The sequence below is a fragment of the Enhydra lutris genome, unplaced genomic scaffold (assembly GCF_002288905.1).
Source record: "Enhydra lutris kenyoni isolate GAN:26980312 unplaced genomic scaffold, ASM228890v2 scaffoldscaffold24, whole genome shotgun sequence".
Classification (NCBI taxonomy): domain Eukaryota; kingdom Metazoa; phylum Chordata; class Mammalia; order Carnivora; family Mustelidae; genus Enhydra; species Enhydra lutris.
In genome coordinates this window covers 13,812,286-13,833,435 of record NW_019154108.1, presented here as the reverse complement: position 1 = coordinate 13,833,435, position 21,150 = coordinate 13,812,286, and the positions used below count along the sequence as shown (strand labels likewise).

Here is a 21,150-nt window from a genome sequence, read left to right as displayed (position 1 = left end):
TATTTGAGGGGATAAGCCAAATACATGAAAAATTAAGTAACAACAAAAGTTTTTAAAAATACAAAACAATAGATTAAGGTAAGTCACTAGTTTGTATATGAGAAATTGTAGTCTCAGAAAGAAGTAGAACTAAAGATGATTTTAAATGCTATGTTGGAATTAGGATAAGGAAAAGGATATTATATATAGGATTGGAAGGGAACTGGCCTGGTGGGGAAAAAATTGTTCACACTGTAGAACAAAGGAAAATAAAATTATGCATTTAGGGTCGGTCAGTTTTCACAGACCTTGAGTGCCAGGTCTGGACCATATTCTCCACAGTCTAGAAAACAAGTTTTTGTATGAGAAACAACCCAATGAAAACAGTGATTTAGTAAGGTTACTTCTGCAAAGATGGGAATGGTGAAATTGTAATAGGGAAAGACCAAAGGCAAAGTGACCATTAAAGTTCTCTTTCCACTTTCACCGTCTATAAAAGTTTAAGATCAGAGAAATGAACAAAGAAAGATCATGAAATAAAATCATCAATAAAAAATCCTGTATTCCTTATATGCAGCGTTTAAATTGGGTAGAATCCCTATAGATCTATTCCTTTTTTCAGATGGCAAAAGGAAACATACATCCACAGAATTTTAAGAACAGAAAGAGACAGAGATCAAGTCCAACATTCTCTCTTTTTTTTTTCAGATGAGAAAACTGAGAAGTGGCAAGGTTAAGCAATCTGTCTAAGATGACAAAACTAGACAATAGATAAGAGGGGATTAAATCTTACTTATGAAATAACAATGTTTGGGGAAACTCCAGCCAATGCTAAGGGAATGGGGGATGGGGGAATATACTATATTTCTAGGAAACATGGCTGATTTCCTTAATGAAAAAAGTGGAATTTCCACTTATATATGTAACTACTGTAACAGAAGATGCCTAGAGAAGCAAGGGACAATTGTATTCATCTCTACCAAAACAGAACACAGGAGGTGGGGGGGAGGGGATACATGATGGGTCTTAAAAGAATGTATGATGATCCAACAATCTTTAAAACCAAAGATGGCAAATACATATCACTCCATGCTGAAGCCCTTGGCGGCCATCTCTGTTAATCTCACACTCTGTCTCGTAATACAGTGTTCTTGGGAGCTATTACCAGAGGATTAGAGTAAACACACCAATAAAATCTGTTTATGATTTCTGCTCTACATTCTCTAAGTGGCTGAGTGATGCTTACCTTTGTTTTTGCTGATTTCTTTAAAGTTGATTTCTTTAAAGTTGCAACTTTTCTTCTCCTGAAAACAGGAGAAAACACTGTTCTCACTGAGATCTACCTCCATTCTTACCAATCTGTGAGTGCGGTACCTGTCAAACTTTAATGTGCTGGCAGATCACCAGAGGGCCTTGTTAAAATGGAGATTCTGATTTGATCAGTCAGAGAGAGGCTATGAATCTGCATTTCCAACAAACTAACAGGTAATGCTGATGCTGCTGGTCCACCAACCACATTTAGAATAGGGTTAGCTACCCGTCCTTAAGTAACCTAAGAGTAAGTCACAGTTTGGGGGGGTTGGGGGGGTGGGCAGATAAGGATAAAAGGAAAGCACTAGAAAAAACATATCAAGAATCCACACTCTGAAACCTGATGGCTAACTATAAATAGCTTCTGAACTTGGCTTCATCTGTAAATTTTTGGTTTTGTCGAGACTTTCACTTCCAACCTGGTTTCCTAAGCCTTTCTTAGATCACATTTCAAGGATGTCCTACTACTGAGGTGGATTGCCACTGACTACCATCGCTGCTTGGGCCATGTCTCACTAACGGTGACACAATACTCATTTTAAAATATTTCCTAGAGGAAAACTGAGAAATATCAATAAGACCAGTCAACAAAATGCACAACAGAAAAATATTTTCAATATTACTCCAATTGTTCTCAAAATCTACAAATATTCGGGAAAGGCATGTATTCTACATACTAATTTTCATTCACACCTTGTTCAACTGCATGACAAAAAATGTATTCACACTTTAGAAACTATACAATCTTTTATGTCCTAAATATAGACCATTTTTTGTCTTTTCCTAAATTTCAATCATCTTGGTTTAAAATTCCTAGAGCTAAAAAGAGCAGAAAAGCTATTCTAAGTCTTTTCCAGGAAAATCCTCTTTTAATATTAATTCTTAAATCCTTTGAAGTCATCTCCAATTAAAAAAAAGAAGAAGAAAAAAAGAACTCTGTCTCCGTCAGTTAAGTAAGACTTCACCTTTACTTCAAAATTCATTTCCTTTTTTTTTCTGAAACCTGTCCCTTAAGTTTTCTGTTAATAATGAAGCAATGAAGAAAACAAAGCGTGCTTTTGCTCCTTTCCGTCCTTTTTAAAAAAGGATATTACCATGAAGGACTGAAAAGTTCAGAACTTTTATATTTACCACAAAAGAGTCTCATAAATAAATTCAATAAAGCAAAAGCCTAAATCATCACAGAAAACTCCAGTGGAATGAGTCATGACCTGGAATGCACCAATGGGGAAAAACAACAATCAACATAAAATCTTAAAACCAGAAGGAATTCCTTTATTTTCCTAATCAATAAGGCTAGAAAGAAATATTTGCATATGGATTCTAGAGAGAAATGATATCTACTTTGCACAGAATGGACCTTAGAAATCATTTATACCGATCCTCTTACTGTGTTGGTTGAAACTGAAGCCCAAAGACGGTTAAAGAAGGAAACAGTGAATTCACCAAGCTCATCAAGAACATGGAGAAGACATTTAAGTTAAATAATAGATAAGAAAATAATCAAGCATGCTCCTGACCTAACTAAGAGCCAGCTTCAACAGCATAAAATACAGTGAACAAAAAGCAAATACTAACCATAAAAGAGAAACATCTTGTTCTAGCAAGAAAAACGGTCTTCTAGCTTCCTTGCCTAAGAGTTGAAAAAAATCCTAGCACATCAAATCTGATTTACTGGGTAGTTCTTTTTACCCCTTTTGATACAAGTTCCTACTATTCTACATGACTCTTTACCATTCTCTTTTAACTTTTGTTTCCTCAGTGACGTGCATACTTGAGGGCCTCAATTATACTATATAGGGTTTGCAAAAGCAGAGACTGTGTCAATAACTTTTGTATAACTCCAAAGTGTATCAGTTTGATAATGTATAAATAGAGAGTCTTAACAAATGCTTAGTGAATTAATATATAATCTAATATAACCAGTTCTCCTGTATTAGATCTCCTTAGTTTTATTTTCATTAGAAGTTATGCTTGAAGGGAATTTCTGACTGATATATTTCATGGTTCCTTTCTCCAAGTCAAAAGCTAAACAGCAGGCTTTATACATTTCTTTCCTTAATAAATTATTGTTCACAGAAGTGATTATGGAAAACTGTAACAGAGTCTACATAAGCAGGGAGTTTGAAGGAGTACGAATAGGTAGAACATTCAAAAGTTAACATTAATGGGAAGAATAAAATCTAGTAATTTTCTAAAACTGTTAGAACATTTGTATACAAGATGAATTAGTAAAATAAGTAAGTTCATAGAGGCCCATCCTGTTTAATATTTTATAATTGTCCCCCAAAATGGAATTGAATGTACATATCAGGATTGGACATAGGGAGGGCTGTCAACCCCAAAGAAAATAAGACTTGAATTCAAAGTAATCTTTAGATAAACATTCCATTTAAATATTATATTTAGTGGAATATTTAGACAAATATGGAATATTCAAATAAATATTCCATTAAATATTATATTTACTCCTGGGGCTAATAATACATTATATGTTAATTTTTTAAAAGGTAATAAAAAATAAAATAATAATAATAATAAATATATTTAAACGGATAATCATATTTAAATTTATATTAAATATAAATAGTCCATAAATACTCCATTTAAAAAGGATAAAATAGTAAGGAGTTTAAAAAATAAACTCAATAATACAATTAAAACGATAGAATAGGAAAAGATTAGCAAACAGAACACAGAATAATAATCTGAAAATGAAACAGCAGATATCTTATTTAAAATATATTCATAACATAAGGACAAGTAACAAAAGTATATTACTTCCAAATCAGAATTTAATTTTTAATTCTAAAAGTAATGATCAGGTGGCGCCTGGGTGGCTCAGTCAACCGGTTAAGTGCCCGACTCTTGATTTCAGTTCAGGTCATGATCTCAGGGTCGTGAATCAAGCCCCACAATGGGCTCTGCACTGGGCATGGAGCCTGCTTAAGATTCTTTCTCTTTCCCTCTGTCTCCCGCCCCACCTTCCCCACCTCCACCGCCGCCCCGGGGAACATGCATTCTCACTCTCTCCCGCCGCCCCGGGGAACATGCATTCTCACTCTCTCTCTCTCTCTCTCTCTCTCTCTCTCAAAAAAAAAAAAAGTAATGGTCACTTAACATGGAAAATTCTCACTAATAAGTATTTATTTGATAACTGCATATTTTGAAAAGATCACACACAAAATGAAAAGTACTCAGAAAATCAGCAACAAAAAGTCTAATGGTCCAATGAATCAAGATTAAGTATTGGGCTATTTTTTAAAACTAGAAAATTGAGACATGTTACAATTGTCAAACGGTATATAAGCATAAAAAAATATGGGAAAAATTATACAAAGCAGTATCTGAAGGGCTAAAACTTATTAAGCTACTCATAAGCTTAGATTATAGGCTAGTCTTTTTATGAGGTAGGCACTTGATTTGCATATAAGTGTATTTGCGTATGTATATATGAGTTATTTTTTTTTTAAACTCACTTAGTCCTTACAATAACCCAGAAAGGAATTATTATTATCATTATTCAGATACAGAAACTGAAGTCAAGATTTTCCAGTCTTCCATGGCTTCAAATGACACAGGTGGGATATGAAAAAGCCCACCTGCAACTTAGATTAATTAAGAAAATAAGCATTTTCTCCCATCTCTAGAAGATATAATTCTTCAACTGTATCAGAAAAAAAAATTAGTTTATATAAATAAGAAAAATAGAAAAGTTAATTCTTGATATGTACCAAATCCAGATAGATATGACATAAAAACAATAATAAATCACAATGTTTCCAATGTTTTAAGCTGATTCACCTGCTTTCTAGACCAGATAGAAACCTAAAAACCTAAAAAACCTAAAAAACCCTGTCAGAATTATGCCTTTATAACTCTTGGTGATCTATAGCAGCTACATGTAGGACTTATGCTTAAATAATTAGTTTCATCATGAACCAATAAAACTGTAGAGGAATTGTACAAAAATCATTAGTTAACCTTAAAAAGTTTTCAAATAAAATTCAGTACAAATTACCACCATTTTAAACAGGAAGTTTTAAAGGTAGAGTAAGGGACAAAGGGCTGAGAAAGAGGAGAAAGCAAGTCCAGTTTCATACCACATTTGGTGGTTCACTTCAGTGCTTTTTCTTCCCACCAATAACTTGTTAGAAAATTACTGATAAAATTCCAAAGACCAAAATTCTCATTCTAGTTATAAATAAAGCCAAGAGACAAAAATGGCTAAAAGAAAATACAAAATGAAACATAAGACATACCTGATATACATCATCAAGTTGAGGTTTTCCGTAAAGGCTGGAGAGACTCTCTGCTCGCATGAGATACTCCGCTGTTCTTCTCTTCACAGCTTCTCGACGGGTAGGGCTTGACTCTCCTAGGAGAAAACAAAGCCAAGACATGTGAAAAATAAGGGAATTCCTTTTATCCAAACTATAGATTAACTTCTTTTTACCCAGTTCACTACTTGTTCACATTTCTAACTAAAAAGAAGAGATACTCAAAATGGAACAGACATCAAAGTTTTTAGTATTAGCAAGGTCTAAATATTACCACCATAAATTTGATTTATCCAAATTTGGAAATTTTCCAATTTAAGTATAGAAAGAGAATCCGATACCTTTTATTGGAGGTATCGATATACAAGAAATATAGTACAAAAAAGCTCTGGAGACAGAAGACTAGCCTTGTCCAGGCAGTATGCAAATATCCAATTCAACAAATTGGGACTAAATGCAGTAGATGTGTAATAAGAGCCATGACATGGATTTGATATGTTCTAAAAGTACCAACAAACTGGAGAATAAAATTATTTAAGGTAACTCTGAATTCACTCTGATTTCTGTAAGCTTCATGGTTTTTTCATTAACAACAAATTGTCACCCACCTTATAACTGAAAATAAGAATGTAACTAAAATGTATGTTAACCAACTGGAATTAAAATAAAAACTTTCTAAAAAGAGAAAAAAGAACTACTAATTGAAATCCTTGTAATATACAAGTATATGAAAATGAACAAGTCATTGACCCTGCCTGGCTCTGTTTCTCTAAACAAAGGGTATCCAAAGAACTCAAGACCTTGAAAAAGAGGTGTTCCAGCCCATGAAGGAAGTACTGGGCTCTCTCCTCTCTAGAGTGGAATGATCCTAAGTTTTTACCCATTTTATATACCTCAGTGTGATACAACATTTCATTTGAAGAAAGGATTCCATGACTGAAAGTTAAAAATTCTGAAAACCACTGTACTATATAATCTCTAAGGCTCCTTTCACAAATAATATTCTATACATTCATGACTCATTTTTATCAAAGCACTTCATACACAGTATTTTTTTAAATAATTCACCCTATGTATTTTCTGAATGAAGTTAACCAAAAACTATCATACAGTGGAAACTGCCCTCGACTACATTCTGGAAACCATGGTTATCTAAATTCTGGCTCTGCCTCTCACTAGTCATGTGACCTACGATAAATCATCCAATTCTCTGACCCTCCTCCTCATTCTCTAAATATATACTTCAAATGACTGCAGAGATTAAAGGAGATTATACATAAAAGACACCACAATAAAGACAGCTGTATACAGGAAGCACTAAATTGTAAAGGTTTTCAATCTTGGCTTCTCTCTAAACCAAATCCTACAAAATAACGTTCCCGTGTTGCTGAAGTGAACTGAACTGAATTATAGTAAAGCAGGAATTTTTCCTCCAAAGACTACTAGTAGAAAAACTTTATTTCTGCCTAGAATAGCATCTTCTATTTCTTCTGGGGAAGGGCCCTTTCTTCTCACCTTCATAGCCTTCCACCTCTCCCCTACCACTACCAGCTGTTAACAAGGTGGTGTGAAAGAAAACTGCATTCGTGTTTCATATCTCTGTCCCTCTACCCCTTACTAGTAAGTCAAGGGTGAGTCCTCTGTCACAAGCTGGGCCAATGACAGAACCCCACCCTCTTAGCCACAGTTGGAGAAGGGAGGAATTGGCCCAACACAAACGGGGCCAATCAGTCCCTCTCCACTACTGATGCTGGAAATAAGAGGACTGGGAACTGCCAGCAGCCTTAGTTTCTGCCAATGCGCAAAGAACCAATCAGAGAAGCACTTACGAGAGACAAAAAACAACAACAACAACAACAACAACAAAAAGGAATCCTGGTGTGATTCAGCCGGAAGCTACATTCCTGCCATTCTTTGCCTACTATAGCTCAAATGTAGATTTTCTCACATGTGCTGAAGAATCCAGACTGAACAGAGAGCCCTCAAAGAAAAACAGCAACCAAATTGGGATTGCAATTTTGCTTTAAAAAAAAAAAACAAAAAACAAAAACCTCCTTTCACAGCTTTTACATTACTATTCCATCTCTTTTCCCCTTTATGAGGAATTCAAAAATATAATAGCCTTGGGGACGAGCAGACTCTATCACTTCTTAACCATGGAACAGTCTACATTTATTAACTCTCCAACTACTCAAACTTCAATTAAAATTAAAATATCAATATGATTCCTGCCTCTGTCCTTAAAATTCACTGAATTTCTAAACCCAAGTTTTTATTTTTAAACAATGTATCTGTGAAAGTTACCTAAGTAATGAAAATATGTTGTGAAGGTAAAATGTGCCACACATAAATAAGAAACATTCATCATTTCTACACATTACTCATCCTTTAGTTTTGAGTTTACTGTTCATGGACTCTTCTACTTCCATTATCATGAGTGGCTTCTCATTGCACATTCTACCTTTCATGCCCTAATTTAAATCCCCCACTTAAAATTTTTTTTTTAAGATTTTTATTTATTTGACAGACAGAGATCACAAGTATGCAGAGAGGCAGGCAGGGGCCGGGGGGAAGCAGGCTCCCCACCAAGCAAAGAGCCCGGTGCCCTATGTGGGGCTTGATCCCAGGACCCTGGGATCATGACCTGAGCAGAAGGCAGAAGCTTTAATCCACTGAGCCACCCAGGCGCCACCCCCCACCCCACTAAAATTTCTGATTCAGCGTAGGCTAACCTGTAACAGAAACTACGGCAATTTAGTTTTTTAACTTCAGTGTGATTATAAGCTTTAACACAACTTCAAAATTTGCTTTATTCAAAAAAATTAATTTGTCTCCCAAAATAATTTGAAATTCAAAACTGCCAAGACTATGGAGCACCTAATTCAAGCTAGAGTTAAAACCACAGTTTGTAATCAAAATCATTGTTTTTTAAACTTTTGGTATCTCTGCTGCTTTCTAGGCAGTCTCCATAGTAACGGAGAAACAAGAACCGGAAGCGAGCAGTTGAAATGGACTCCTGCTGCTGACAGTGGTTCTGCTTCCATGGAAACAACAATGAAGTGATGGAATACTGGGAGGCTTTTTAAACAGAACCTTAAATATACATACATGACGCCTTCCCTACCAGCCCCTTAAAAGTAGGTCACAACAACTGCTGATCAATTTTAGGGGCCAAGGATGAAAATCACCTCTTGGAGATTTCTACTGTTGGACACTTACTGAGGTTTGTGAGGTAGTAGGAAGAAAAGATTAATCTATGGGTTTCCAGTTTAATTTTAACTGATCAAATTATTGAAAAATATGACTTTAAACAGATATTAACTGATTAAAAATTTTCCATTGGCTCTTAACCTTAATTTCTCAATATTCACATTAAGACACACACACTCAGCCGATAATGATTATTTTTCAAGGAAAGCTAGGTTTTCTGGAATTCCACTTTTAATCCCATATTGGGTGATGTAGCCCAATTATATCAGTATTATATCCAGGGAGACACTTAATAAATGCTTTTAAAAATGGATACATAGTTTACATTCCATCTAAAGATAAACCAGTACCTTCTTTAAGTTTCTCTACCTGTCTGTTCATAACTTGGATACAGTAAGAATTTCCACTGGGCTCTGGCATTCAGAAGAAAAATGCTACTCCCATTATTTACTAACCTTTAGGTCAAAAAATTCCACTGTACCAGAAAAAAAGTGTCTTACACATATTGTGTCAACCTTATCAATGTCTGATTAGGAGAGAGGATGGATATAGGTGATTACAGAGTATGGTGTGTGAAAGAATAGGGTGAAACTGAATAGATATGAGGATAAAGTCCAAAGTTGCCCCTGAAATTTTTAGAAACACTGCACTGCCTATCCTGCATGTCTCAGAGCAACAACTCCAACTTAAGTTACTAAGTTTCATAGAAGGCACAGTCTATAGATAATAGAATCATGAAATTCTAATTTATTCAAAAAGCCATCACCACTCAGCCTCCTTCATTATATTAAGTCCTGTTTATACGAGTTATTACCTTCCTTATTCAACAAAGGAACTTAAGGCTCAGGGATATGGAATGTCTTTCTCAGCTGAAAAGTTAATATAAGAAACTAAACTGAAACCAGGTCTTATGATAGCACTCTTCCAATGACTGAATTTGAAGTGGATTACACTACTGTTACTAAGTAGAACAAGAAAAATGCAGAGCATGGGAAAATACGAGTGTGGGAACAAAGATGAAGAGAAAATAAGCATGAGTTGAGACGGGAGTCTATCAGACAAAATACCAGAGTACAATTGGACAGAAAGAGACTGAAGATGACAGACAAGGACATAGGAAAATTAGAGTTACAAAGAGGTATAAATTTCACACCATGTGAAAGAGAACAGGCCTTTCTGAGAAAAGTGGTCTCTCAAAACATCCTTGTTACCCAAGGATTTCTTTGGGAAACATGGGCCTTTTATCATTTACCCATTAAAAAACCAAAAAGGCATTTTTATTCACAGAACTAGTGAAAATCAGTTTCACAAACTGTAATAAAAAGTAGTCCTTCCAATTCTGTTATTCCACCCTTAGCCACCAAAAAGAATATAGCTAATGCCACATCCTTGGTTCAACAAAAGAAAAGCAATGATGAAGGGAAAACCAACAATGTTAAGACTACTTAAAAGACAGTATGTTTACATCTATATTTTATGGAAAATTTTAAGGGATTTTTTTTTAAGATTTTATTTATTTATTTGACAGAGATCACAAGTAGGCAGAGAGAGAGGCAGAGAGAGAGGAAGGGAAGCAGGCTCCCTGCTGAGCAGAGAGCCAGATGCGGGGCTCGATCACAGGACTCCGGGACCACGACCTGAGCAGAAGGCAGAGGCCTCAACCCACTGAGCCACCCAGGCACCCCAATTTTAAGGGATTTTTAAGAGTATTTTGACTACCTGATTTTTGCTACACGCACAGAATTTAATCCCCTCATAACACTCCACTTAGGCACATTTTATATTCTTACCTCTGCCTCTCGACTCCAACAACTCTCCAATAGCCCCTCTGCCACTGTATTCTTGGTCAAACATGCCAGGTTTTTAACTCAGATTTATCACATTAGAAAGAACATTCAAGTCAATGAGGGTTTGAGGGAATGAGTTTTTGTTTATCGGTGCTTCTTTTTTTTTTTTTAAACAACTTTAGTAACAAAAAAAATACGCCTGTTTGAGATGGCCTTGGTGGTTACAGTTGTTTTTTCTCAGTGCTGATTTATTATAGTTAATGGGGTTTTTGTTCTTTTCAGGTATAGCCTACCATTTCTGACTTACGCTAAGTGTTCTGACAACAAAAGGCAACCTTGAGAAAAACAGTAATTCATGGTTCTACAGGTCTACCACAACTAGGGCCATCAGCATCTCCACAGAGAACAAAACTCAGTCAAGGAATCTGCTTCCCATTTTTCTTTAACCAAATCCATATTAATGTCTTTTCAAAACCCAAGTGTTATGCGACCCCCTAGAAGTTCAAAAAGTCACCAAAGAATAGTAAAAGCAAAAATCATAATAATATTCATGCCCAGGCATTGCCTCAATTATGACTGCCTTCAATGCTGTTTAGTAGTTTTCCTATCAGTTAATACTGAATGAAAACTAACATATCATTAAATCAGAGTGTTAAATGCCTACAGAGACAGTCTTCTCTTGGACTTAGCTTTTTTCCTGCTCCCTAACCCATTTTTTGTTTTGCAATTTTAAAGGGGAGTATCCAAAACATTAATTATTCAATCCTTTCATTAGAACATTGCCTGGCCAGTCTCTTTGTGACACTAAACTCTTGTCCAGATAGATAGATACATGCACAGATAATTAATCCCCTACATGTTCCTTATACTGTAATCAATGGCTTCTAAAAGATAAAAAGTTTAAAAAGAACTAGAGTATATCAAAGGAAAAAGGAATGCAGAATTAAAACCTAAGAGCTAAAATTTTGCCTTCTGAGATGGAATAAAGATAAGGGAAAATATGGAAAAGAAACTCCACATAAACTAAGAATTTTTTTATCTGCTATACTAGTAAGTATGAAGAGTTCCCCAAGCCCCACAAAGGCTTTTGCTCATTTCTTTTACTGGCTATAAGAGACATCTCAGAAGTAACACATCCGTGGAAGCCTCTGAAGTCCAACAACTGCTTTCTTGATGTCATGATACTGGATCACGTATTCTCCTTTGAGATGATATAAAGTGATCAACGGAATTACTGATTATAAGCAGTTAATTCTTCTGAATCCTAAAGGTTTCACAGACTCCTTTAGTGCATACCCACCCTAAAAAATTAAACTGACTTAGTGTATACCAGAACTAGAACAGACTCCATTCCATCTCCAGATTTATTTAACATGAGGATAAGTATCTCCACATTTAAACAATTCAAAGAATGTGTCAAGCAATACACCCACAGTGTATCACATTTGAAGCCTGTATCGGGATAACAAAGAAAATCCTCCTCAGGTGAAAAAGTTCTCCACAACCACATATTCCTGCTCCTCCTTTCATCTTCAGAAAGAAAGATGCCTAATAGTTACTAAGCATCTATTATGTTCCAGACACAGTTATTTCAATGTTTACATTTCAGTGTTGTCACAGAAACATCACATAGAGAAGACCTTCCATAAAATTTTGTTTAATAAATGAATGGAAAAACAAATGAATGATTTTGCACCAATACTACATGGTCTGATAACAATACCTTCAGGCCTAGAGATGATCCAATTACCTCTTCCTATAACTTAGTACCTTTCTTGAACTTGATAGTTAAAATAAATGCATTTCAGAAAATGTCTACTGTCTTTATCTTCTGTGTAGGTGAAATCATAAGAGAGGAATATGGAGGAACACAGCACAGAAGTGGTATGGCTACACTAAAAGGACAATCTATATTTTTATTTAGTTTTATGAAAAACTGTCATGACAGCATCGAAGAAGGAAACACAAGCATAGATAGTCTATTTAATTGCAAACCACTGAGTAAAACAGAATGAAGTCTATGAACTTTTTACTGTTTGACAATTACAATTTGGGAAAATCTTTTTTCTTAATAGTTTCTAAGACTATAGGATGCCTATGTTTACGATATAAAACTCTGTAACTCAAGTAATTATGAAATAATGACTAAATCCACAAGGTGCCTAATACCTGCTGGTATTGAAGTAGCAGTGGTTTTCCATTTAGGGTAGTTCAGTTTGGTTTGGTTCACTTGAAAATACTCACAGATATCTATATTTCCTCTGAGCAGAATTAAGGTTTTTTCCAGTAATCACAAGAACTGAATCAACTCTCAATTTAATGCTTTTAAACTGTGTTGCTAAAGATATAAAAATGTGGGAATATTGATGACTGAGACCATCTAGTAAAAAACCCTTCGAGAATCCTCATCTCTCTCCCTCTCTGCTTTTGCAATAGAGCAGCTGTGCCGCACACAAATTCACATGAATGAAAATATTTAGACGAGAAACCACCCACTTAGTTTATTTTCCATACGACTTTCCTGTAATTATTTTGTAAACTGTTCACACAACAATACATAAAAACATCTGCAAAAACAGGTAATTAATGTGTCAAGCCAAACTAATGCATTTTTTATGGTGTCCATGCTTCGTCAACTGTAATTATAACTCTTTTTTAAGCAAATGATGATGTGTTTGTTGCAATGTGCAAGTGGTTATTTTAGATGCTCTGTTTACTGTTCATACAATCTGAATATAAAACTCCACAGCTACTTTACCCTACATCAATGTTTTACCTAGCTTTTTTTTTTGCAGAAGCAGGAATGCAGATCTCTTTTCCAAGCTATAATTTCCAGTAAACATTTTTGTCATTAAAACAAGAAACTCTCAACATAAAAGTTGACACCAAAATAACCAACAATTCAAGAAACATCTGACAGAAAATGATTCACCCAGACCTTCTTCCTGCAGTTGTAAACCTATGGGAAATACAGCACTTTAAGCCCATGAGCTGCAGAATACCAAGCCTCCTGAACATTAGCAGTGTAGAAAGCTCGTTATTGGTCTGTAATGTATAATATCTATTCCTTCTAGACCCACTAGACACATATCTTTGACATGAAACCAAAAAAATGAAGGACCAAATCCTGTTCAAAATACATTGTTTCATATTCATACACTTTGGTTCTAACTACAGAAAAGGTCATCACCATTATTATTACTATTTGCACTAACTAATATTGCATACCAATAATCATCCTCAAATGGACATTCCTGAAGGCCCAAGGTTTCTGGTCTCCAAAGCTAGTAAAATCTAAAATAAAGGAAGCAGCACAGCCCTTTAGTATTTTTGTAAGGTCCTTCCTCTTTTTATAAAAGGCAATTTTTAAAACATCTATAATGATTATCCACAGTACTGAGAAACCCTGAATAAAGAATTCTTAAGAAACAATGTTTTCTATTTGTTTTCACAACAAGTATTTTTTAGAAATAGTGTAGAATTAACCTTTCTTCATCCAAACTTACGTAACTCCTCATTTTGATACAAATATTTCTAAACTGAGTTATTCTGTTCTCCCCTTGAATATTAGCTACTGTGATCAGCTAAAAGTGCCTGTCTATCCCCACCTTATTCCCAACAAGAACATGAGCAAAGTATTACAACAAATCAAATAACAGTTTCCCAGCTGCCCAGCTTAAATTTTAGGTCAAATGCTTATTTTGCAGATTTGGGGTTGAGTCCAATCAAAACAGAACAGAGCTCCCGTTCCAAGGATGCTAGAATAAGAAAGACATGACTAAGACTAAGTAAGGGAATAGGACATAAACTTATTTATTCAAGCTAGAAACCAAACTCAGGGTCAGACAACCAAGAAGTCTCAACACTGAGTTCCACTACTTATATTGATTACAACAAATATATTAATTGTAATAATAAATACAATTAATGTGGGGTGCCTGGGTGGCTCAGTAAGAGGAGCACCCAACTCTTGGTTTCAGCCAGGGACATGATCTTGCAATCATGGGATCAAGACCCACACTGGGTTCCGCCCTTGGCAGAGTCTGCTTCAGATTCTCTCTCCCCCTTCCTCTCCCTTTGCCCCTCCCCCCACACAGGTGCTTTCTCTCTAAAATAAATAAATAAGTAAAATCTTTTTTAAAAATACCATTAATGCCATTTCAAATGGCTGAATTCAACACGTCAAACCTTTGGGACACATATGCTAATGTCTGTGCAGAGTACTGATAAACCAGATAGAAGACATTAAAATCTATCCAGTATTTTCAAGAGCTACCTTCACACATCCTGGCTGTTTACTACACACACTTTGGGATTCAACTTATTTATCATCTTTTGCAAAGGCTTTTCCTGTAAGCCTTCTCCTTCTCCCTGGTCAAATGCCCATTTATATGATTTATGGAATCATTCTCATTCAAAATAGTTATAGAAAATTCCTATGTAAAAGGCACTGTGCTAGAAAATACAATGAATGAGAAAACACCTTGCCTTCAAGGATATTACATTAAAGAGATATTCATTCAATAAGTAACTGCACAAATAATTATTTCATTGTAAATATGAATAAGTACTTGAAGCAAAACAATGTGAAATGACAGCAATGTTCAAGAAGTATATTCTCGTGTGAACAGAGGTGAGAAAAGGTTCCCTTGAAGAAATACTGAAACTGAGACCTAATGAATGAGGAGGAAATTATCAGTTGAAAAAGTACACTAAATCACTCCAACAGACCCCAGCTTATGTGAAAGTTCGAACATGGGAGGGATCATGGTGTCTTCCAAGAGGTTTAAAAAAAAAAAAGGCCACTGGGCCTAAAAAAGAATTAAATGAATAGGACTGATTCAATGTAAGTTGAGAGAAAAGCAGAAGCCAAATCATTCACAGCCTAATAGACCATAACATCTTTGGATTTTATCCTCAAAGCAATGAGTTTAATGCAAGAAAGTGACACAATGAGAGTCCATTTTCAAAAGGTGAGTTAGGAAGAAAGAAAGACAACAAATCATCAAATATTTTTTAACAATAAAAACTAACAAAATCAAATAGAAATTCTGGAATTAAAAATTATCCACACTGAACTGACAGAAAAAAAGAATCAGCAAATCTGAAGATAACATGAGTAAACATTATCCACTCTGAATAAAATTAAACAATAAAAAAGGGAGGGGGGGACCAGACTAAGACACTTACTAATACCATCAAGCACACCAATATATACATAATACAGTTCACGAAAAAGAAGGGGGGGGTGGGCAAAAAAAGGCAAAAAAACTTCCCAGATTGATCAACATTGATCTACATATCTGAAAAGATCATCAAATACCAAGCATACAACACCAAGAAGGATAAACTCAGAGATACACATCTAAACACATAATAGCCAAACTATTAAAAGCCAAAACAGAAAAATCTTTAAAAAAGCAAAAGATAAACTGATTTCTTTTCCAAACTGACTTAAAGGGTAAGTCCATTTAAACAATAATTATAAGACTACAGTGTAGAGCTTATATAAAAATATAACATATATACTATAACATTAGCAAAACTATGTAAGAAGGGAAGAGAGCTATACTGAGGTAAAGTTTTCTATGTATTACTAGAATTCGGGTAATTTTACTCTGAAGTGCAATATTTTATGTTAAAGTACTTATTATTATAATCTTCAGAAAAACCACTATGGAAAATAAAAAACTCACAATATAGTTCTATAGATACAGTCTACAAAAAAAAAACAAAAAAAAAAGAGAGAGAGAGAGAGAGAGAATAAATGGTACTAGAAAAAAATACGTACTTGCCACACAAGAAGGCAGTAAAAAAAAAAGACAGGAGACATACAGAAAATAGCAAAATTGCAAGCATAAATCCAACCACATTATTAAATATATATGGATTAAACATGCTAATCAAAAGGCAGAAATTATAAATAAGGCTAGTTTTTTTTTTTTTTAAAGATCCAAATGTGGGGCGCCTGGGTGGCTCAGTGGGTTAAAGCCTCTGCCTTCGACTCAGGTCATGATCCCAGGGTCCTGGGATTGAGTCCCGCATGGAGCCCTGCATTGCGCTCTCTGCTCATCGGGGAGCCTGCTTCCTCCTCTCTCTCTGCCTGCCTCTCCACCTACTTGTGATCTCTGTCTGTCAAATAAATAAATAAATCTTTAAAAGAAAGAGAGAGAGAGAAAAACAAATGTTACTAGGGACAAAAACTAACACTTTGTAATGTTAAAAGTTAAATTAATCAGAAAGATATACCTGTTATAAACATGCATGCATCTAATAAGAGTCCAAAACAGATGAAGTAAAAAGGAACAGAAAAGAATTTCAAGCTAAGTGAAAATGTAAACAACTTAATTAAAATTTCTGAGATGTAGCAAAAGCAGTCCTTAGAAGGACTTTATAGCTTTAAAGACCTATGTTGAAAAGATCTCAAATCAATAACCTAAGCTTCCACCCCTTAAGATGAAACCAAACTAAACAAGGAAGAGCAAACTACACAAAAAGAATGCAGAGGAAGAAGCAAAAACCAATTAAATAGAAAATTAAAAAAGAGAAAAAAATGAAATCAAAAGTTGGTTCTTTGAAAAGATGAAATTGATAATCCAGACCAACTAAAAAAAAAAAAAACAGAGACACCACAATCAAAATAATGAACATATCCATCACTCTCAATTAACAATTCTTTTTTTAACATTTTATTTATTTACTTGAGAGCATGAGAAGGGGAAGAGTCAAGAGGGAGAAGCAGACTCCCCACTAATCAGGGAGCCCAATGTGGAACTTGATCCCAGGACCCTGGGATCATGACCTGAGCCGAAGGCAGACGTTTAACCAACTAAGCCACCACCCAGGCAACCTCTTTTATTTATTTATTTATTTTTAAAGTAGGCTCCACACCCAGTGTGGAGCTTGTACTCACAACCCCAAGATCAAGAGTCACATGCTCTACCAACTCATTCAGTAGGGACCCACAGTTAACAATTCTTTATTTTGCCTTCATTTTTGAAATATATCTTCACTGGGTACAGAATTCACTTGACAAACTTTCTCTCTACATATGTTAAAGGTGTTAATCAAGTCGTCTTCTTTGCATCGTTTCTGACAAGAAATCTGACATCATTCTCATCTTTGTTCTTCTGTGTCTGCCTGCTTTTAATTTTAAGATTTTCTCTTTAACACTGGTTTTGAGATTTTCATGTCCCTTATGCCTGAGGTTTGTTGAGTTTCTTGGTCTTGTAGAATATCTGCCATCAAATCTGGAAAGCTTTCAGACATTATTCACTCAAATAATATTCAGTCCACCTCTTCCTTTCCCTCTTCAGGGGAGAAAAACTGTTCTATAGCTTGCTGATGTTATATTAATTTTTGCTTGATTTTTTTCATCTCTGTTTCATTTTGGGTAGTATCTATTGCTATGTCCTTCATTTCTTTAATCCTTTCTTCTGCAATATCTAATCTGCCATTATTTTTCATTTCCCATACTGTAGCTTACAACTCCAAAGTTCAATTAGGGTCTTTTGTAAATCTTCCATTGCTCTACGTAACTCTACATAACGAATACATTTTCTATTAAGTTTTAAATCCCTCATCCTTTCACTTGAACATCTGTGTGATATCTTCTTAATCCTACAAATACTGGACTTTGCTCTGGAATGCAGTTATGATTCTTGGAAGCAGCTTGATCCTTTTGGGTCTTGTTTCTGAGATCTGTTAGGATGGGTCTAGAGCAAACTATTATTCCACAGTAATGGTGTAAGACTCTTGAATATTCTACCCAGTGCCCCTGAGAGAGGTTTTCAAGACCACATGTTAAGAACAGACACTATTCCAGGACGCCTGGGTGGCTCAGTTGGTTAAGCAGCTGCCTTCGGCTCAGGTCATGATCCCAGCGTCCTGGGATGGAGTCCCACATCGGACTCCTTGCTCGGCGGGGAGCCTGCTTCTCCCTCTGCCTCTGCCTGCCATTCTCTCTGCCTGTGCTCGCTCTCTCTCCCTCTCTCTCTGACAAATAAATAAAATCTAAAAAAAAAAAAAAAAAAAAAAAAAAAAAAAAAAAGAACAGACACTATTCCTAGCTCTGTGTGAGGACCAAGAATGTTTCCCCTAATTCTTTCAGTGGGTCTTTCTCTTACCTTGCATATTTTCTCCACAGCCATGCACTAATCACTACTCCACTCTCTATACAGCCATCTCCTCTCTAGATAGAGCACTAGACATTTGGCAATGATCCTGCAAGCTCTAACTGCAGGATTATTGGTCTTGCTGGATTCAGCACCATTTCTTCAACCTGGAGGTTTTGCCACAATTCATCTGCCTGCCTTCCTCCTGAGCCACAACCTGGGAACTCAAGACAGGAAGCTGGGCAATCTTAAAACTCACCTTTTCTTTTCTCAAAAACCACTGTTCTTCACTGTCTAACATCCTGTGTCTTGAAAACCACTGTTACATAAACTTTGTCTGTTTTTTTTTAGTTTCTTCAGGAAGGAGGGTAAATACAGTCCCTGTGGCCTGTCTTAGCCAACCGTGGAAATCCTAGGGTTTTTGTTTGTTTTTTTGTTTGTTTTGTTTTTATCCCCTTCACCTATTTCACTCACCCCCCAACTCACCCTCCCCTCTGTTCACCATTTGTTTGGTCACTAAACGAAGAGCCTGTTTTTTGGTTTGTCTCTCTTTTTTCCTTTGTTCATTTGTTTTAGTTCTTAAATTCCACTTATGAGTAAGTGGAAGTCCTAGTTTTAATGTGGCTACTGGAAATTTTTTAATTACATATGATGTCACATTATATTTCTACAATGCAGTGTTATTTTACACAGTCATTAGAATTATATAATGCTGAAATCCTCTAAGAAAGTAGGGTAAGGAGGCTAAAAAGGCTGACAACCAAGTCTCAATAAACTTTAACATTTAAAGGTCAAGTGGAGGGGCGCTTGGGTGGCTCAGTGAGTTAAAGCCTCTGCCTTCGGCTCAGGTCATGGTCCCAGGTTCCTGGGATCGAGCGCCATGACGGGCTCTCTGCTCAGCGGAGAGCCTGCTTCCCTTCCTCTCTCTCTGCCTGCCTCTCTGCCTACTTGTGATCTCTGTCTGTCAAATAAATAAATAGAATCTTTAAAAAAAATTTAAAAAAAAAATAAAGGTCAAGTGGAGAAGAAGGAGCTGGCAAAGTAGACTTTAAAAGGTTAACCTAAGAATTAGAAAACTAAGAAAAGCACAGTGTAATTGGAATAACAGACAATTTAGGAAAGCAAAGGTTGTATGAAATAGTTACTGAAAATTTTGTGTATATATATTTGTAAGTTAACAAAAGAACATTAAGAATAAGAAACATGTTTACGGCAGCAACGTCCATAATAGCCAAACTATGGAAGGAACATAGATGTCCATCAACAGATGAAAGGATAAATAAGGTATGATACACACACACACACACACACACACACACACACACACACACAGGAATACAATGCAGCCATCAAAAACCCCCAAAATTTTGCCATTTGCAATGACGTGGATGGAACTAGAGGGTATTATGCTAAGTGGAATAAATCAATCAGAGAAAGACAATTATCATATGATCTCTCTGATATGAGGAATTTGAGAGCAGAGCAGGGGGGTCATGAAGGGTAGGGAGGGAAAAAATGAAACAAGATGGGGCTGGGGAGGGAGACAAACCATAAGAGACTCTTAATCTCAGGAAACAAACTGAAGGTTGCTGGGAGGTGTGGGGGGAGGGATAGGGTGGCTGGAGGATGGACAGTGGGGAGGGTATGTGCTATGGTGAGTGCTATGAATTATTTAAGACTGATGACTCACAGACTTGTATCCCTGAAGCAAGTAATACATTATAAGTTAATAAAAAAAAGAAACATTATTGAGAATCCAGTTAAGATTAATAACAATGAATCCATTTTAGTTACCGATCTGTCCAGAGTGTGTGGTTTCTTCCAATAGCACTCAGTTGCCCAGTTGTCTGCCTCTGTCAGCCAGAAATAATGGAAACATGGATACTCCAAAACAAATTAGATAAATTAATCCAGGGCTGGAGTTTTGCCAGGTAAATGTGATAAAATATCAGAAGGGGGATTAAGGTATCTGCCAAAAGACTTTGTGAAATGATGGATCATGAAAACTAAGATAAATAGAGAAATGGAAGACAGCTGAGAGATGCTAAAAAGAAAAACGGAGGAAAGTACAAAATAATGACACTTTTAAATTGTTTATTTACCACTCATTCCCCCCCTCAATAACTTATAAGTGTTTACTGATTTTAGTGAGTCATCCATCAGAGTTTTATTGAATAGAACAAAACTGACCTGACTTTCTAGATCACACAGTGCAAATTCTACTGGATCACTTTATTTAAAAGGATTATTACCATGTACTGATGTTACATCTATGCCTCTTATTATTTATTCCTTCTAATCTTGCTTCTTGTTGCTTGGGCAAAGATGGGCCTTTCATTAATAGTACAAGTCAGAGCACTGTCCCCTATCCCCGCAAATAACAAACCAATCAACTACAACAAAAAATTCAATTTGGAGTTCTTTTCTCTAATCTCTGCTTTTATTTGTCCTGAGTACTCAACTCTGTTC

General features: G+C 35.7%; 1 protein-coding gene across 5 annotated transcripts in view; it reads right to left on the bottom strand.

Annotated features, from left to right (window-relative positions):
• Nucleotides 1-21,150, bottom strand: part of LOC111150798 (ribosomal protein S6 kinase C1) — a 178,508-nt gene that overhangs the window by 83,892 nt on the left and 73,466 nt on the right. For all 5 annotated transcript variants that reach the window (XM_022508403.1, XM_022508405.1, XM_022508406.1 and 2 more), the window contains one exon: nucleotides 5,553-5,668. In XM_022508403.1, the coding sequence (XP_022364111.1) occupies nucleotides 5,553-5,668 (116 nt within the window). The remainder of the gene's footprint in view (nucleotides 1-5,552; nucleotides 5,669-21,150) is intronic.